General features: G+C 35.1%; 1 protein-coding gene across 1 annotated transcript in view; it reads right to left on the bottom strand.

The window, feature by feature from the left end:
- LOC129270135 (dynein axonemal heavy chain 3-like) overlaps positions 1 to 16,663 on the bottom strand; it is a 91,223-nt gene that overhangs the window by 62,606 nt on the left and 11,954 nt on the right. Inside the window, exons 10-18 of the mRNA XM_064105311.1 lie at positions 15,741 to 15,877; positions 14,853 to 15,137; positions 13,980 to 14,164; positions 13,292 to 13,482; positions 6,450 to 6,681; positions 4,501 to 4,712; positions 2,705 to 2,796; positions 1,716 to 1,830; positions 126 to 242 (exon numbers count right to left, since the gene is read on the bottom strand). Of these exons, the coding sequence (XP_063961381.1) occupies positions 126 to 242; positions 1,716 to 1,830; positions 2,705 to 2,796; positions 4,501 to 4,712; positions 6,450 to 6,681; positions 13,292 to 13,482; positions 13,980 to 14,164; positions 14,853 to 15,137; positions 15,741 to 15,877 (1,566 nt within the window). The remainder of the gene's footprint in view (positions 1 to 125; positions 243 to 1,715; positions 1,831 to 2,704; positions 2,797 to 4,500; positions 4,713 to 6,449; positions 6,682 to 13,291; positions 13,483 to 13,979; positions 14,165 to 14,852; positions 15,138 to 15,740; positions 15,878 to 16,663) is intronic.

The following is a 16,663-nucleotide window of genomic DNA, read 5'->3' as shown; positions in this document are numbered from 1 at the left end:
CCTTTTTTTTCTTTGAGCATAGGGACTTAAAACTAAGTTTGTAATATGTACTATAAATAATGGTTCATTATCATAATTATAATGAAAGAAACAGAATCTTGGAAGCTAGGAAGTTCCTTCTTTACCTTGACTTCATTCTCAAATGGTTTGACGAACGGTGATCCTCTCATAGTCTGTACCTTGACGATGTGGTCATCGAGGAGGAGTTGGATGTCATCGATACTCGACAAGATGGACACACCCTGAGTCGTCAAGTAGAGATCAAAGAAATCAGTTAGGATACAATAATATCAGGGGCAGGGTTGTGGTCAAGGCTAGTAATTCCAAGTGGTTTATTTTCAATTGGTCTACTGCCAATTCATCCAATTGCCAACTCGTCTACTATCATTTGGTCTACCATCAGTTCGTCCACTATCCACATGGTCTAATTGCCATTTCGTCCACTCATCATTTTGTCTAATAACCAGTTGGTCCAATAGCCATTTAGTCTATATACCATTTGGTCTAATTGGACTAAGTGTTAATTGGGCAAAAAAATGAAAATAAAATAGATATTAGACCAACTGGTTATCGGTGATTGGACAAAGTGATGATTGGACCAAATGGTTGTTAGACATAGTGTTGATGGATGGAATGGCATTAGACTAAATGAAGGTAGACCATGAGTGGAGTGGACGAGTTGGCAGTAGACCAATTGGCACTTTACTATTCCAAGACATGGGGCCCCTGGAGAACACCTTCTCCCAAAGATGTGGCCTCGAAGCCGGCATAAACAAACAACCCTGATCTGGGGGTATGTCATAAACTGTTCATAAAATTAAGCACTTAAACTTACACTTTTTTTCACTTTCAAGTCAGTTTTTACATGTACATCAACAGATCAATCAAAATAAGAAAATGAATAGCAAATTTGCTATAGATTGCTTTTGTGCCCATTGTAACAGAAAGAGATGAATTGATTTTCCAAATTCAGAATTGATCTACTAGATGCTACATGTAATACGCAGTTGAATTTTCAGTGAATTGCAAAGAAGTTTCCTTTAACATTATTCTAGTATTAAATATAAGAAAGCCATACAAACAACTCATTACCCTTGATTCTTTTTAAAACTATCACCCTGATCATGGGTTAGCATATTCAGATAAATAATAATTAGCAATGCTGGTAATAGATTGAATTTGAAGTTTGTTTTCTTCTTTTTGTTTCCTACATGAATGCTTGTACTTATGATTGTTTTATAAAAAAGCCTCCTGGAATAAAAAAAAAAAGGATGGATGAATGAATGATTGATTGCTTGATTGAATGCATGAATGAATGATTGATTGATTGATTTCCTTCAGCAAGGAATTCATCCACAGTGTGCTGCACTCGACCCAGGTGAGGTAAATGGGTAACGGCAGGAAGTAATTCCTCAAAAAGCTGTGTGCACCTGAACATGTAGCCTAGCTTAGCCGGGTAATGATAATAGCAGGGCCCGCTGGGAGAACAGTTTTCGGAACTGAAGTGGCTACCCTGGGTAAATATACCATTATCATTATCATTATGATTTGATTGATTGATTGATTGATTGATTGATTGATTGATTGATTGATTGATTGATTGATTGATTGATTGATTGATTTATTGATTGACTGATTGATTGATTGATTGATTGATTGATTGATTGATTGATTGAGTGACTTAATGAATGAATGAATGAATTTAATGTACTTACAGTGTCTCTGTACGGCAAGAATTCAAAAGTAATATCTTTCCACTCAAACTTCATCTTCTCCATGGCTTTCTCAAGGGAGTACTCTTTACTAGCAGCTGCTCCGACTTCTTCAAGTCTAAGTGGACACAAGAATAGAACCAAATAAGAATGAAATGGTTGTGTAAATCAGTCTATTCTTATAATAGAAAACAAGGGAAACATATAAACATAAAATGAAAGAAATGAACAAGATATTCCAATATACAAAGTGGCCCATATCAATGAACAGACATGAGCTAAGTTTGAATTTGATCCTATATAAAGTTCTTTTGTCACAAAAACACGATATCCCAATCTATTCAATGACCTCTGTGACCTTTGACATTGATACGGTATCATACCCCAAAACTGATCAGCATCACTCCTATCTACATGTAGATCTAATTCGAAATTGATCCGTACTTATCTGAATGAACATTGGGGGTGATATTCTGATAATTAAACCTAGGTTTAACCCTAAACTAGAATTTTACACCACACTCATATGGAATGCAGGGCTTCATAATATTTCTTCCATATTCATATAAATTAATAATTCATTATAAAACTTCACAATATTTTTTAATTTTCCGAATCTTTCCATTTCACAACTCAATTAATATTTGACAACTTTTTGCAGCAGAATAAGAATAGTTGTTAATTGGTGATTGAGTTGACAACTGGCACTGCTTGAAAGTGTGGTCTAGGTTAACCAAGGTTTAACTAAACCAGGGCCCCATTGCATGAAAGTTACCATTATGGTAACTTTGCCATCCACTCGTAACTTGCATGGAATCCTTGATTCTGATTGGCTGTTGAGCATTGTTACCACGGTAGTTACCATTGGATGGCAACATTACCATAATGGTAACTTTTATCCAACGGGGCCTAGGGCTATCAGAATACCACCCAGGATGAATGGGCAGACGGACAACCCAAAATAATATGCCTCGGGCAACCACTGAACTTACTGGTCACTCCATTTTGTGAGTCCAAGCTCCAGCATTTGAAGCAGTGATGTATCATTCTTGGGCTGTAGCTCAAAGCCTACAATGTCACTCATCTACAAGGAAAGAGAGGAAAACAATCAAATATCACGTTACCATAAACCCAATCTCCTGTCTATACAGATTATCTTCTTTGTTTCCCTTAAATACAGTTCCTTATTGGAGTATGTTCAGGGTTCCCAGCTTTTCAAGAAAAAACAAAACAAAATTCCCTGATTTTTCCCTGATGAAGTCTAAAAATTCCCTGATAATTATTTCAACCCATTCCCAGTTTCACATGTTTTCTAAGTTGTTGCAGTGAATTACAGGTATTTTCGGTATAAAAACAAGAATGTAAAACTAATTAGTACCACCATAACCAGTCATTCAATGGATGTTGTTTTGATATGCAACAAAATACAAAGTCTGACTGACTACCATGCTTTCGACTTTTGGGCTGATCAAAAATTCTGATTTTTCCCTCATTTTGAGGCATTTTTTCCTGATATGAGGCATTCTTTTTATCAAATTCCCTGATTTTTTCCCCGACTGGAAAAAAAGTAAAAAAATTTCCCTGATAGGCTGGGAACCCTGATGTTGAAATAAACCTGTCTAAACAGACCACCTGCTTCAAAAGACCAATTTTCTTGTCTCCCTGGAGTGGTTTCATAGACAGATTTCATTGTATTACCAGAACCTGTCCGTACATACCACCTCCTCATAAAGACCACTTTTCATGTTTCCCATGGATAGTCTTTACAGCACATGTTTTAATGCAGTAGTGGAACCTGTACATAATTGTCTCCCTTGAGTGGTCTTTATATAGTCTACATGTTTTTGCTCAAGATGAAACTCGTGAATGACTACTTTCTTTCTTTTTTTTACATATATTGTGAATTTGTACTTATATATTACCCCCCCCCCCAAAAAAAAAAATGGAAGGTTTCTATTTGGTTAAGTGGGTAAATACTTTCAAAGGTAAGCATTAATAAATTTCTCCAAACCCCAGAAGGACACATTTTTAATTCTCATAAAACAGAAACCTTGCACAAATTGAAAAGGGTATGAATATTACTATTCTATTGATAATGTTACAAGCACTGTGTAGTAGACTAAACAATCAAGCTTATATCAGATTTATATAGCATCAAGTTATTAGTCACTGTTAACAGTAAAAACATGTATGCTTCTACAACAACAAATAAATAATAAAGCCTAGTCACTTTTCAAGAAACTGCTATCATGTCTACAGTTTATGAAATCCATCTGACTATAAAAAAATATGTCTGCCTTTGTTTATTTACATACATCATATGAAATTATTTGTTTCATAAGTTTAATCCAATATCATCACATATCCCTCTTCAAATCCCCCGAACATTAAAATTAGTAGGTGATAGGTCATTTTCTGTGTTTGCCCCCAAATATTGGAATAGATTACCCCATAAACTTAGACAATGTTCTTCTATTGATGTGTTTAAGAAGATGCTTAAATCTCATTTGTTCTAACATGTTTAATATATTGCAAGTAGTGTTTCATTTTGTGTAGTTTTGTTTTAAGTTTTCACCGATTGTATTTGTTTTGTTATTTGTACAGCGCTTTGTAACTTTTGAAAAAGCGCTTAATAAGAAGTAATTATTATTATTATTATTATTACAGAGAGCTTCCCTAGCCATCAATCAATACAAAGATGTACAATTACAAGCGTGGAGATATTGAAAGTTTTTTGGTTGTTTGGTTGTGAGTGGGGAAAGAAAGCGAAACCAGCGGACCCACTCACCCTCGTCCAGTGGCGCTCGCGAATACCAGGGTTGCAGATGATGCCTAGGAGCGGAAGATGCTGCTTAAACTTGTCGATCTTTCCCTTGACGTTGTTGGATATCCTCTGCGGACCGGGCTGGTCCGAGAAACTCCGCGACAGCTTGTACATGGTACGGAACATGGAGTCCACTTCCTCGGTCACCACCTCGGCGTTCAGTCCCAAGAAAGGACCTGCGGCAAAAGTTACAGCATGTAATCATAAATATTTGGGGAAATCTGGTGGAAGGCTGGATCGAAATGAAAATACGGTTTCGGATAAAAATGAGGTTCCAAGGTCCCGTTTCATTAAGACGTGTTGTAATAACAAATGCACAATTTCTGTAACAAGTTTACTATCAGACAATCAAATTGAAAGATTTAAACTATCATTGCAAACTTGTTATTACAACAAGTTTCATGAAACGATCCCCAGATAATGATGAAACATTGTTATTATCATCTTCATCATCATCATTATTACTGTTATCATTACATTCATATATTCTCACTCTAAACGCCATTCATGATAAACTAAGGACATTTTAAAATCCATAACCACAATAAAATGGAGAATTAAAAGATTTTCAATTATCAAGCTATCAATGCTTCAGCAAAACTATAATTTACAATAATTTCAAATTTGCATTTTTTACCATCCTTCATTTATACCAAATTTGTAAGGATATAGACTATCTATGTAACTGACCAAATGCTATACAATCTACCACTAAAACTGAACCACACCTAAACAGTACTTTCAGTTCATTTGAATCCCTTGGATAAGCTCAACAAAGTAATTAAACTTTCTTGTTTATTACCAAAGAAATTAATATCATAATACGGTAACAACCACATTCCTTGACCACAAACTTTCAACTTCATTCAAGCCTCCTTAACGCTTGCGCCCCCAACTTTCTTGTTAAATACCAAAGAAATTAATATCATAATGCGGTAACAACCACATTCCTTGACCACAAACTTTCAACTTCATTCGAGCCTCCTTAACGCTTGCTCCTTACTTTTACTTTCAGAAATCTACCAACATGTTATTGCAATTTGATCTTCTACATTCCTGATCAATAGCCTCATAGAATATTATTTCAAATTGCCAGCATCATTATAGGATTACTTAAAATGACCGATTCTGAAATATATGTTGAACAATTGATCATTTGTTGAACAGTTGATCATTTTATTTTACCCCCAAGTATAAACCATAAACAGAATAAAGTGCGCTTAGAAATGCCTGTAGTAAGTGCCGTAGGTTATGTATTATTATTATTATTATGTACAGATGCAAATTGTAGTATTAAGCCTTGCTATACATGTAAATATGGGCAATGAAAACTGAGCTAATGAGTACGGAAACCACTATTCACATATCAAATATCTGGATACTTCAGAATCTGATTGTTTAGATTTTCTTTGAAAAAAAATCTTCTCTCATTCCCAGGCGCTGATCCAGCAAGATAAGACACAATAGTTTTGAGAGGCCTGTTATTGCACAAAAACAATAGGCCCCTGTAATGGTATTGCGTCTGTAACCCGGCTGGATCCGCGTCTGCTCATACCTATGATTATCTCTTTAAAAGGAACATGATTTAATGATATTTTCTAATTACGTCATACTCAAATGAATTGCTTCAATAACTTTTCAGACTTGCTTCCATTCCCTGCATTTCAATGATTTACAAATGTACATGTATGATGTAACCTTGAATTCTGGGCAGCGTTTTATTAACATTTTTGTCTGACACATTGACAGATATGACAACTTTACTCGATTTTGATTGGCTGAGCACTGTTACTATGGTAACTGTCAAATAATAATGCAGCAAGTCCTTTCATAAAATGCTCCACAGCTGGGACACCATACCCTGGTATTGTGGATAAAATCTCTCTCTTACTCCTTTTCTCTCTCAAACTCACCATTCAGCCACTCCTCATACTTGGTGTGAAAGTTGAGGGCGGTGTTCCAGAGACTGTCATAGGGCTGTTTGTTGACAAACATCTGCTGGAGCTGTGGGAACTGACTGGGCTGCCACTCCAGGAGTTCCTCTTCCGTGTTCAGCCCCTCCAGCTCATCCCGAGCTGCTTCCAGCTGCTGCTGAATCTCAGACAGCTTGTCCACGTTGGTCTTCATCTCATCCAGGCTTAGCATCTATGTATAGGTCACACGGGTCAAAGGTCATTCATATGATAATAGTAGGAGGATTTACTGGATAGTAAATTAAATCAAATACAATTCAATTCCATTTTCAATGTCCAGTGTGGAAATTCTCTTTGCTCAAAATTTACAATAAACTTTTTACATCAGTGTTCCATAAATTACATAGATTATATGTATAAGCATGTATGTGATCATACAGGATGAAAAAAAAAAAAACAGTGACAAAGAAATTATCCTGGATAACATTATTAATAGAAACATAGACTTGTAAATGTCTAATTGAAGATGTAATAGTCCTAAAATGACTATGTTACAATTTTAAAATGTAAAAATCAAAATATAAAATGTTATATTTTGGGAGTAAAAGGTAGCTCTTAAAAGAAATGTTGTCTTTATGATTCTGTCATCAAAGGCAAGCAGCTCACACAAGTCAAAGGTCATTAATTAAAAAAAAATGATCTTGTTATGAAGAGCAGTCTTGTCACACAGATCAGGTCATTAATGTACATTAGAAAAAATAAAATGATCAGAACGATTATCTGCCAAGAGCAGTCTGGTCATACAGGTCAAAGTTCATCTATATACAGTAATGTGTGAAATTGGCAAAGTACAGCAGTCTTGTCACACAGGTCATAGGTTATTATGATCAAGGCCATACAAGAAAAAAAATTAAAAGATGATCAAAATAATCCTGCCATCAAGATCAGTTTAGACACACAGGTCAATGGTCTATAATAAACATGAACAGTGATAACAATGATCACTTCAATGGCAGTCTCATCACACAGGTCAAAGGTCATTAATAAAGAAGAACAATGATCAAAATGATCTTGTCATCGAGGCCAGTCTGTATTTATAGATGAGACTACGAAACCACACTTTCGATCTTGAATTATAATACGAAGTGCTTCCTTGTTTCACTGATACCAAAATTTGTTATTCAATATTTTATTCCACTTTTCACAATAGCTATCACAGCAATGTAGTGAAATCAATATATGGGAGAGGCTAAAACTCTCTTACAGTTCAAAATAATTCTGTATATTTTTTTTCTTGCATGATATCAAGGTAAACTTATCTTCCTCAAGTATATGAGAGACCTATAGATGTTGTTGATGTCAAGTTCTGTTTTTTTTTTTGGTCATTGACATTAATGTCTTATTATTCATGTTTGGTTTTGTGATAATTTTGTTACGTAAAAATTTTTACTTTGTTATATTATGTTTTGTTTTGTTGTGTTATATTATACGCTATGTTAAATATCTTTTTATTTCAATACTTTACAACTTATTGTAATTTGGCTTTATGCTGCGATTGAAGTTTTTATCTCAATAAACCATTTTGCAATTCATTGAATTAAACAGATATCACGACCTAGCACCTAATGGGAAAACTTTTTTAACCTATATTCTGCAATCCCATCTTGATTCATGCACAGCTAGGCTGATTTAGCCCAATCAGAAGATTTTGCATCACAGATAAGAAATTCTTAGCTCCATATTCATTAAAAGAAGCAAATACAGTGATGCATGATTAAATATGCACTTGCGCCTTGGACAATTAATCAAATATATCGTACACAACCGGAACACTTATATATCCTTATCATTGAAAGAATCTGTGATGTGTTCAGAAGCAGGCAGAGCAAAAATGACTGATAAGTCTCTTCAAATAACATCTAGCATGATACCAAGGACCGCAAGGTTTTACCAATGACATGAAAACGCCTACTCTTTTACTGAATCATCATCATTTTCTTTTTCAAAGCCGTTTGCTTTGCTTTCAGTGCTCTCCAGTCTTCTCAACATTATCTAAAAGTAGAGGGAAAAAATACTTAATACAAGTCATCCCTTCTATTCATTTGCTTTGAAATAAAAATCCGGACATGATTTTGAGATGTGAAATCAGCAACTGTCAACCAACATCCCCTCCAATCCCTACTAATATTCTAAAAGACCCCAATCCCCTATTATCTCTTCTCTCAAAAGGTAAACAGACATAACATGGAACCAGTCTGTCCATGTCCAAGGCTTCTGTGATACATCTTGCCTGTGAGCAATATTTAAAGGAGAATGAAACTCTTGGAGCAAGTTAGCTTTTGTGAAAGCAGAAAAATCAAAGAATAAGATCAACAAAAGTTTGAGTAAAATAGGACTAGCAATTAGAAGAGTTATGAGCATTTGAATGTCGAGATCACTAATGCTATGGAGATCCTCCCATTGGCAATGCGACCAAGATCTATGATGTCACAGATGAACAACTTTCCCCTTTTGGACACTGAAAATATACTTTTTGCTCATTCTAATCATATGACAAACGATTCATCAATGATATAATGTTGTGAAACCTCTGTACATGTCCTCTCATAAAGAGAACACCTCACCTTGTGATAGACTCTATAAAAGTGAGAATATAAGTGAAATAAGTACTAAAGTAATGAGGGAGTTGTACGTGTGTGACATCACAGATCTTGGTCGCATTGCCAATGGGAGGATCTAGATGGCATTAGTGATCTCAATATTCAAATGCTCATAACTTTCTTATTATTCATTCAATCTTCCTCAAACTTTCAACAATATGTTTCTTTGATTTTTCTCTTTGATATGGATTCAGCTGGTTTCAAGTGTTTCATTCTCCTTTAAGGCATATATATTTGAGAGAACTCTTTACTTTCACTTGCAATATTTCAACTTTACAGTAGGTGAAATATGAATAACATACGCCTCTTTAACGATAATCATGACTACGATGGAATTGTATGAGGAATGGTAACAATTCAAACTGCTTAAATGCCCCTCTTCAACTTAATTTGATACTAGCTTTCACTTTCAGTTTCAAATCTCAAGTTTCAATGTTTGGTCTGTATTTTTTCATAACATTAAAGAAAATAAGTCATATTATACAGCAACATAACAGAACACTTCAGGTATTAATGGAATAAGATCATATAATTTCCTTTGATTTTGAGATAATCTAAGTGTGATTCCAGGAAATGAAATTAGGTTAATGATCTTATGTACTTCATGTAGATTTAATTTTATACCTCAATATAATACAAGTAACAACATACATATGTATTGGTTGTTATAATTCATCCAAATTATTTCCTAAAAATGGATTACAATTGCATAAATCAATCATTTTGCATCACAATGCACACTCTATCAGCATCATCAATTCTGCATGTAATTTTACAATAGTTTTCTTTAAGTTGAAAACTGTAATTTGTGCTGAGTCTTTCTACATCTTTAATACAAAATTATACAACTGCAAGGATATATATCACATACCATAGAAACCAGAACTTCCATTTTCCATGCAACCAACAGGTCATGGGTTGTTAAAACCCTGTATCTCAAAATTCAAAACAAAATTTAAGCTAGCTAAAAAAAAAATTATTTTAGAGTTATGAAATAAGTAACAACCTTCTTTTTTAATATCTCCGAAAAATTTTCATCAGAAATTAGAAAGACTGTTTTCAGAAAGTGACACAACACTGCGACATTTACTCCAGTCTTAATATCTCAGAGGTCATAGGGTTAGAATAATAAAGTAATGAAGTTTCCAGATCAGAATACTGCAAAGATTATGATTGGGATTTATTTACTTCAGGAGGTTGGTTTTTATGTTTTTGGCTTATCGTGTAGATTATCTATCGGAGCAATTGTCACTGTAGCAAATGTCATTGAACCTTTCAGACAAAACAAGATTACCACCATTACCATATTTCTAAATACAGCTCTTTCTGGGCTGCCGTAATTTTTAAAAAATTTGAGGGTCTCAACATTAACATCCTAGTGACAATGTAAATGATTGAATTCACATTGTTGCAAATGTGAAATATACAGGTATGGTAATCATAACGAGCATTAAGAAGCATATATTGCATCAAATGTTACAGCACCTGGGCCCATAACACAAAGCTTAGCAGTGATCATAGAACATTTTTTAACAATTGATTGCAATGACTACATTGTACAATCAATTGTAAACATCAAGCATACAATTAATTGCTAATCTTTGTGTTATGGGACCCAGGAGAGTTAGTTGTGTGGGTAGCAAGACAACTGCATTAACAGAAAAGCCAGCATTCTAAAGAACTCTGTGGAGTTAGAAAGGTAATCTTCTCATTACACAGTGCAATGTTTTTTCTTTACTCTGAACAGAGCACGAGATATTGCTCGAGATTATATACATATAGCAAGCAAGAAGCGGCACACAAAAGCACAAATAATGTCAGTTTACAGACTTTTTCCACTCACATCATTTTACATAAAGTCAATATCCTTCTGATAATCACTAGAATCCAAATTTTATTTTTTTACACCCTTTTTTACACATTTCACATTTATATGTACATGTACACATACCTGTAGGTATACTTGGGGGGGGGGGGGTTCATAATAAAAAGTGTTTTGATTCTGTGAGTAACACTGACCACAACTGCCTACAAATATGAAATATTGACATGAACTTTGCAAAAATGACAAAACTAAAAACGATCCAGTTCATAGAACATGGTTGTGTTTTTGTTTTTTTAATGTGATATCTATGTGCTGCAACACATAACTTAAAATAGGAAAATCTTCTCAGTCTAATCATGTTTTCCTTAACATAGCGTGCAGTCCAACATGCTAAGAACTTTCACTATCACTTTGATTATTTGCTTACGGCTGTCTGAATCATTTTTTAAAGATTAATGTAAATAATATTTGACTATCATTTCAACATGCCAATCTCACCAAGGTTAAAGACTTCTTTCCCTTTTCATCTTCTCTATGAAAATTGGAATTTTACAATTAAAACAGATTTATCGCTCTCTATCTCGTCAATGTCATTATTCTTCTTAAGACCGTCTATGCACTAAATCTACCCCCCCCCCCTCTCTCTCTCTCATTCATCTTTTACATTAAGCTAGCATATTTTGAATATAACTCCATTTATTTGACAAAATGATGTTTAATATCAATATTTCCACAATTCATAAAAAGATTAGAGGTAACCTAACACAGCACATGGGTGGGTGTAGAAATAGGTGGGAGGGAGTGAAGGGAGTTGGGACACACAATGAATTATTAAAATCAAAGACAAATTTCATTCATATACAAAGCCACAATGATTTCCCATTATTTTAGTACTATTACATTCCCATTACTATCTACATGGGCCTTATAGCAGTGATTTTACGTCTGTATCAGCGCATATTGCATAAAGTGCCAAAATATGACAACTTTCCTAGAGGCTTATATCTGTTCAATATTGTTCTGTATTGCAAGATCTCTGGAGTGAATAATGATTATAAAAGAACACCATGATTGTATTCGATGATTTCTTTTAACTTCTAGAGTGGTAGAGAATGAATCGGTGTAGATAATATCCTGTTCAGAGCCATCCAATGTAACATATTAATGATTTTTACCCAGCTGATATTTTCCATTTGTCAAGTCTTTGTTTAAATACCATTGAGCTTGACATTCATACTATAGAACAGCCACAGTGTGTTAGCTAAATGCACCTTAAACTGCTCTCCAACTACATGTTACAACATTGAGGCCTACATGTAGGCCAAGGAGCATATTTAAAAAAAATGTACATTTTCATATATCATTTTGGGTGATTATTCTATTTTATTGATCTGCATTATTTCATCAATTTTACATCCACTGCATATTCTTAAGCTTACAACACTCCTTGTGAATAGCATTTGCGCCACAGCAAACACAAGCACACACACACAACCACAAACCCAAAGTGAGAGAAAAAACCCCATATTGATGGTGTTACCTTTCCACGAAGCTAAAAATGCATAGGTGGCACAAGTAAAAGAAAAGCAAAAAAAATCAAATGAAACCAAAAGAAAAACAATAAAGACAACACGATGCATGCCGTGCATAGTGAACGCAGAGAGTGGGCAATAATACAGTCGACAATCATGCAATATAAGACTTACTGTTCACTAAAGAGCTTTTCTCTATATCTTATATGAACTATTCACCAGAAGAATAGAGAGATAGTTTAAGAAACAAACACATTATGCTGATTCAAAAACAAAAAAAAAGAAGAGGAAACAAAATATGCATGTTTTTTTAGTAAACCTCAAATACCCACAATCAAATCAATCTAACTGCATGAAAGACAAATCCACTGCTCAGATAAAGCGGAAATTGGCTCTGAAATAATGGGCTTAGAAATTTGAAGTAATGCAAAGAAATTTAAAAAGTAATGCAACAAAGCCACTATAGTGTTCAATTTCATGTAGAAGTATAAATTTTCTGAATTCTCTGACGTTGAACACACCCATAAAGTTTTAGCATGGAACATCATTAGTCCTCACTAACTTTTTATCTGCAAATCAAGAAATTTATTGCTTATGAAACATATCCATACTGGAAAATATGAGAGTATTTTGGTTCCTTCTTCAAATTAAGATGGCTTATCAATGCTTTTAAAGATTATCTGGTCACAATGTTTGAGAATTTATTAGATATTCATTTGTATCTTTTTGGAATTGAAGATATTATAAAATATTATTCTCTGAACTGCAATGAGAGAAGATAAAAAGGCATGTACAATGGATATCGCCACTTCAACGGGTACTTACTTCCTTCTTGCGGAAGGAGTCGACCTCTCGGCCGTACTCGTTGAGCTTCTCTTCGTAACGATGAACACGTTTCTTGAGCTCGTCTTCGGCCTGCTCCCTGCGCGACATGAGGCGGTTACGGCACACTTCAAAGATGGTCTGGATATGATCCGGCCAGTAGAACACCGTGCTGTTGGTTTTGATGTCTTCGTCTGTGGCGTTGAATAAAGAAACGCATAAACTGTATCAGCATTAAAGTATTTATATATGAAGGATTGCAAAGTAACAGTCACTTTCTGTAACTACTTCATCTATGTGGTTTACCTGCAAACCTCTTCATCAAAGTAAGTTTGATAAACTTTAATCATCAAATTTAAGAACTACTCCTGGCATCCCTGCTGGGGGTTTCAATCAATCTCAAAATAAATTTTTTGTATCAATCATAAAAATCAATTTTAAGTACCAATCTTCAAAACAATTTTCATATCGATCTCAAATCAACTGAAAGTATAAATCTTGAAATCAATTTTAAGTATTATTATTTACGAAAAATCAGCCTATGCTTAGATTCATTCATTTCAACTGGCTTATAAAACTGATATTATGCCCATCAAATGCTAAAATGGTTAAGGCCTCGCAATAATTTCTAAAAACTATTTCAAGATTACTCGTGATAATTCATATCGGATATCCCAGTCAAGACACTTACATGGCAGAAAAGCATAGTCCAAGAGGAACATGAGCCTGTTAGCAGCTTCGTCCACCTCATCTTTGAGCTTGAAGACTGTGACCTCAGAGGATATCCTCAAGAATTCAGCCAGAGCAACGATCTCAGCCGTAGTGGTGGGTGTCTCTCCGAGTCTCTCTGCGATCTCGTCATACCGCCGGCAGATCCTGCGATTTGTTTGAGAGGTGAACACCATTAGAGGCAAACCTTGCTTTTATTTGTTTCACAGGTTGAATAATTTGGCATTATAAAGCCCATTAAGAAACACGATAACAATTCTACATACCAAAACATCAATCTGGGCCCCGTCTTACAAAGAGTTACGATTGATCCGATCAATCTCAAGTATATGGAAATCCATCAATGTCATAATTTTTTCTTCAGGAAATTTGCTCAATGTCCATTGAAAACAAAGACAAGCATACTCAATTGTCAAGAAAACATTGAATGTGTAAAATATACATAATTTCTAGAAAATATTTTAAACAAACATGTATTTTTTATGTTGCAGGCCCCAGGTCATCAGATTATGGCCTCTGCTAGCATTCTATAAAGGAGTAATCTGAATATCTAATGCACAATTTTAGGGACAGTGACCGATGATACGTCCTTGAAAATAACATTAGAGATGTGGTCATTCAGGGTCCAGTAACATAAAGACTAGCAATTGATTGTTTGCATTGAATATTGTGCAAGATCAATCGTTAAAATCAGCTCCATGATCAATCGCTCAGCTTTACGTTACAGGGGCCCTACGGTGAGTCTCAGCAGTGTGACTAGAGCATTAGAGACATCTCAAGAGCTTTCAAAGTCTGGTGGCAGCGATTGGTAATGGATCCAGGCAGACTGACTTACCCTTTGTTCAGAGTCCTGTTCTCGTCCACCTCGAAGGTGATGAGACGCTCCTTGAGTTTCTGCGCCCGGTCACACAGGTCCTTGTTCAGCATCTTGCAGTCCAGGCAGAACATGCTGAGGGGGACCGTTATCCTCAGGGACGAGATTTCCTCCTTGAGCTGCTGGTAGCTACCGATCTTCTTGATGAAGCCCTGCAAGGAGTGGGTCTCCTTGAGGAAGGCCGTCACGTCGGCATCGGCTTTCTGGTTCAAGAGGTCGTGGTACTTCTTGTACTGGTTGAGGTACCTTTCAAATAATAATTCCAAATAATATGCAAATATTACATATCAAGGGAATTGGTAGTAATTACAAGCATGAAGTCTGTTGGGGACAGTTCTGCAAATGTTTGGACTGATCGTACTGGTTCACGGCATCAAGGGCATCATTAAGAATTACATGCACAAGATACCTTTGGAACAGTTCTACCACTGTTTATTCTAATGCCCAAGAAAAATGATTTGTATTATTTGTTTTATAAGATAGTGATGTAGATCCTTGTTATCTGATAAACCATCCGACTTATTAGTTAGTACTGGTCATTAGCAAGGAGATGATTGAATATTGTTTTAAATGATGATCATTGCAATCAATATTAAAAATCAGTCAAATGATCGATAACTAGGTTATGTGTCTACTTTCAGGAAAAGAATTACCAGATAGTCTGTTATATCCGACAGTTACCAAAGTAATAGTCAGAGACTTGTTCTATTTTGCCAATCAAAATCAAGGAAATTCGTCAGATCTCCCTTGTCAGACAACAGATGTTGATAAAACCCTCTCCATGTAATGTATCTAGATCTTCCTCTTCTACTACCAAATATAGCTTTTAAATTTGAGAAGTTAAAATACCTTGTGGGGCCGACTGTATTGTGCTTGAAAATCTCCATGGCTTTGTCGATGAAGTCTGTGACCAGTTGTTCTTCAAGCTTGACAGATCGAAGCAGGAGTTTCTGGTTGGCCATCTGAGGGAATATGGCACACTCCACCTTAATAAAAGATGAGACAAAATAAAAATCAAAGAGAAATATGACAAAAAGTAAAAAAAAAATGTGACAAACTACCAAGTATTACATGATGGGGAGCCAACTTTCCTGAGAACTTACCATTGATATCTATTGTAAGCTCATGAAAACTGAAGTGTTACAAATAATCGTAAGATTGATTTTATCTCCATAGGTTATAATGGACATTGATGCATGATTGTCCATGCATCCTTTAGTTGTGTGTTTATTCATGTGGATGTTCCTGTTGGCACTGGCATAAATTCAAGCTGCGAATCCATTGTTCAGGGGGTGATGAGCTATTGTGCCATCCCTCCACTTGAATGGCATGGCATCATGAATTCACGCCCATGCCTGTTGGAAACGGTATCATATGACTAAAATAGTAACCTTGAGAAGTCTAAACCTCAACAAATGTGATCAATTGAGAATCAAAGATCTTTTATAGGCTTAATCTTTTGATTTAAATAAAGACATTTTTAAGGCTCTAACTAGGTTATTCATTTTGACTCCCATTTCCTATAGGGATTTCATTAATATTGTCTATCGGTTAGTGAAGAACACTTACACCTAGTTCCCATTGTAATAATTCACGCCATGATTGAAACCGTGGTCTAAATAGTAGAATAATTGTAGTGATCAAGCCAGATCTTATCAGATCTTGTGGTCACATGTAGCAACCATTGTGATTATAAAAAAAAAACATTGGATGGCTCAAAAATCGTTGCAATTAGCTACGATAGGTCAATCGTAACGGATCGCACAACAGTG

Source organism: Lytechinus pictus, chromosome 10 (genome assembly GCF_037042905.1).
Source record: "Lytechinus pictus isolate F3 Inbred chromosome 10, Lp3.0, whole genome shotgun sequence".
NCBI classification, from domain to species: Eukaryota; Metazoa; Echinodermata; class Echinoidea; order Temnopleuroida; family Toxopneustidae; genus Lytechinus; species Lytechinus pictus.
This window is presented reverse-complemented; position numbering and strand designations above follow the sequence as displayed.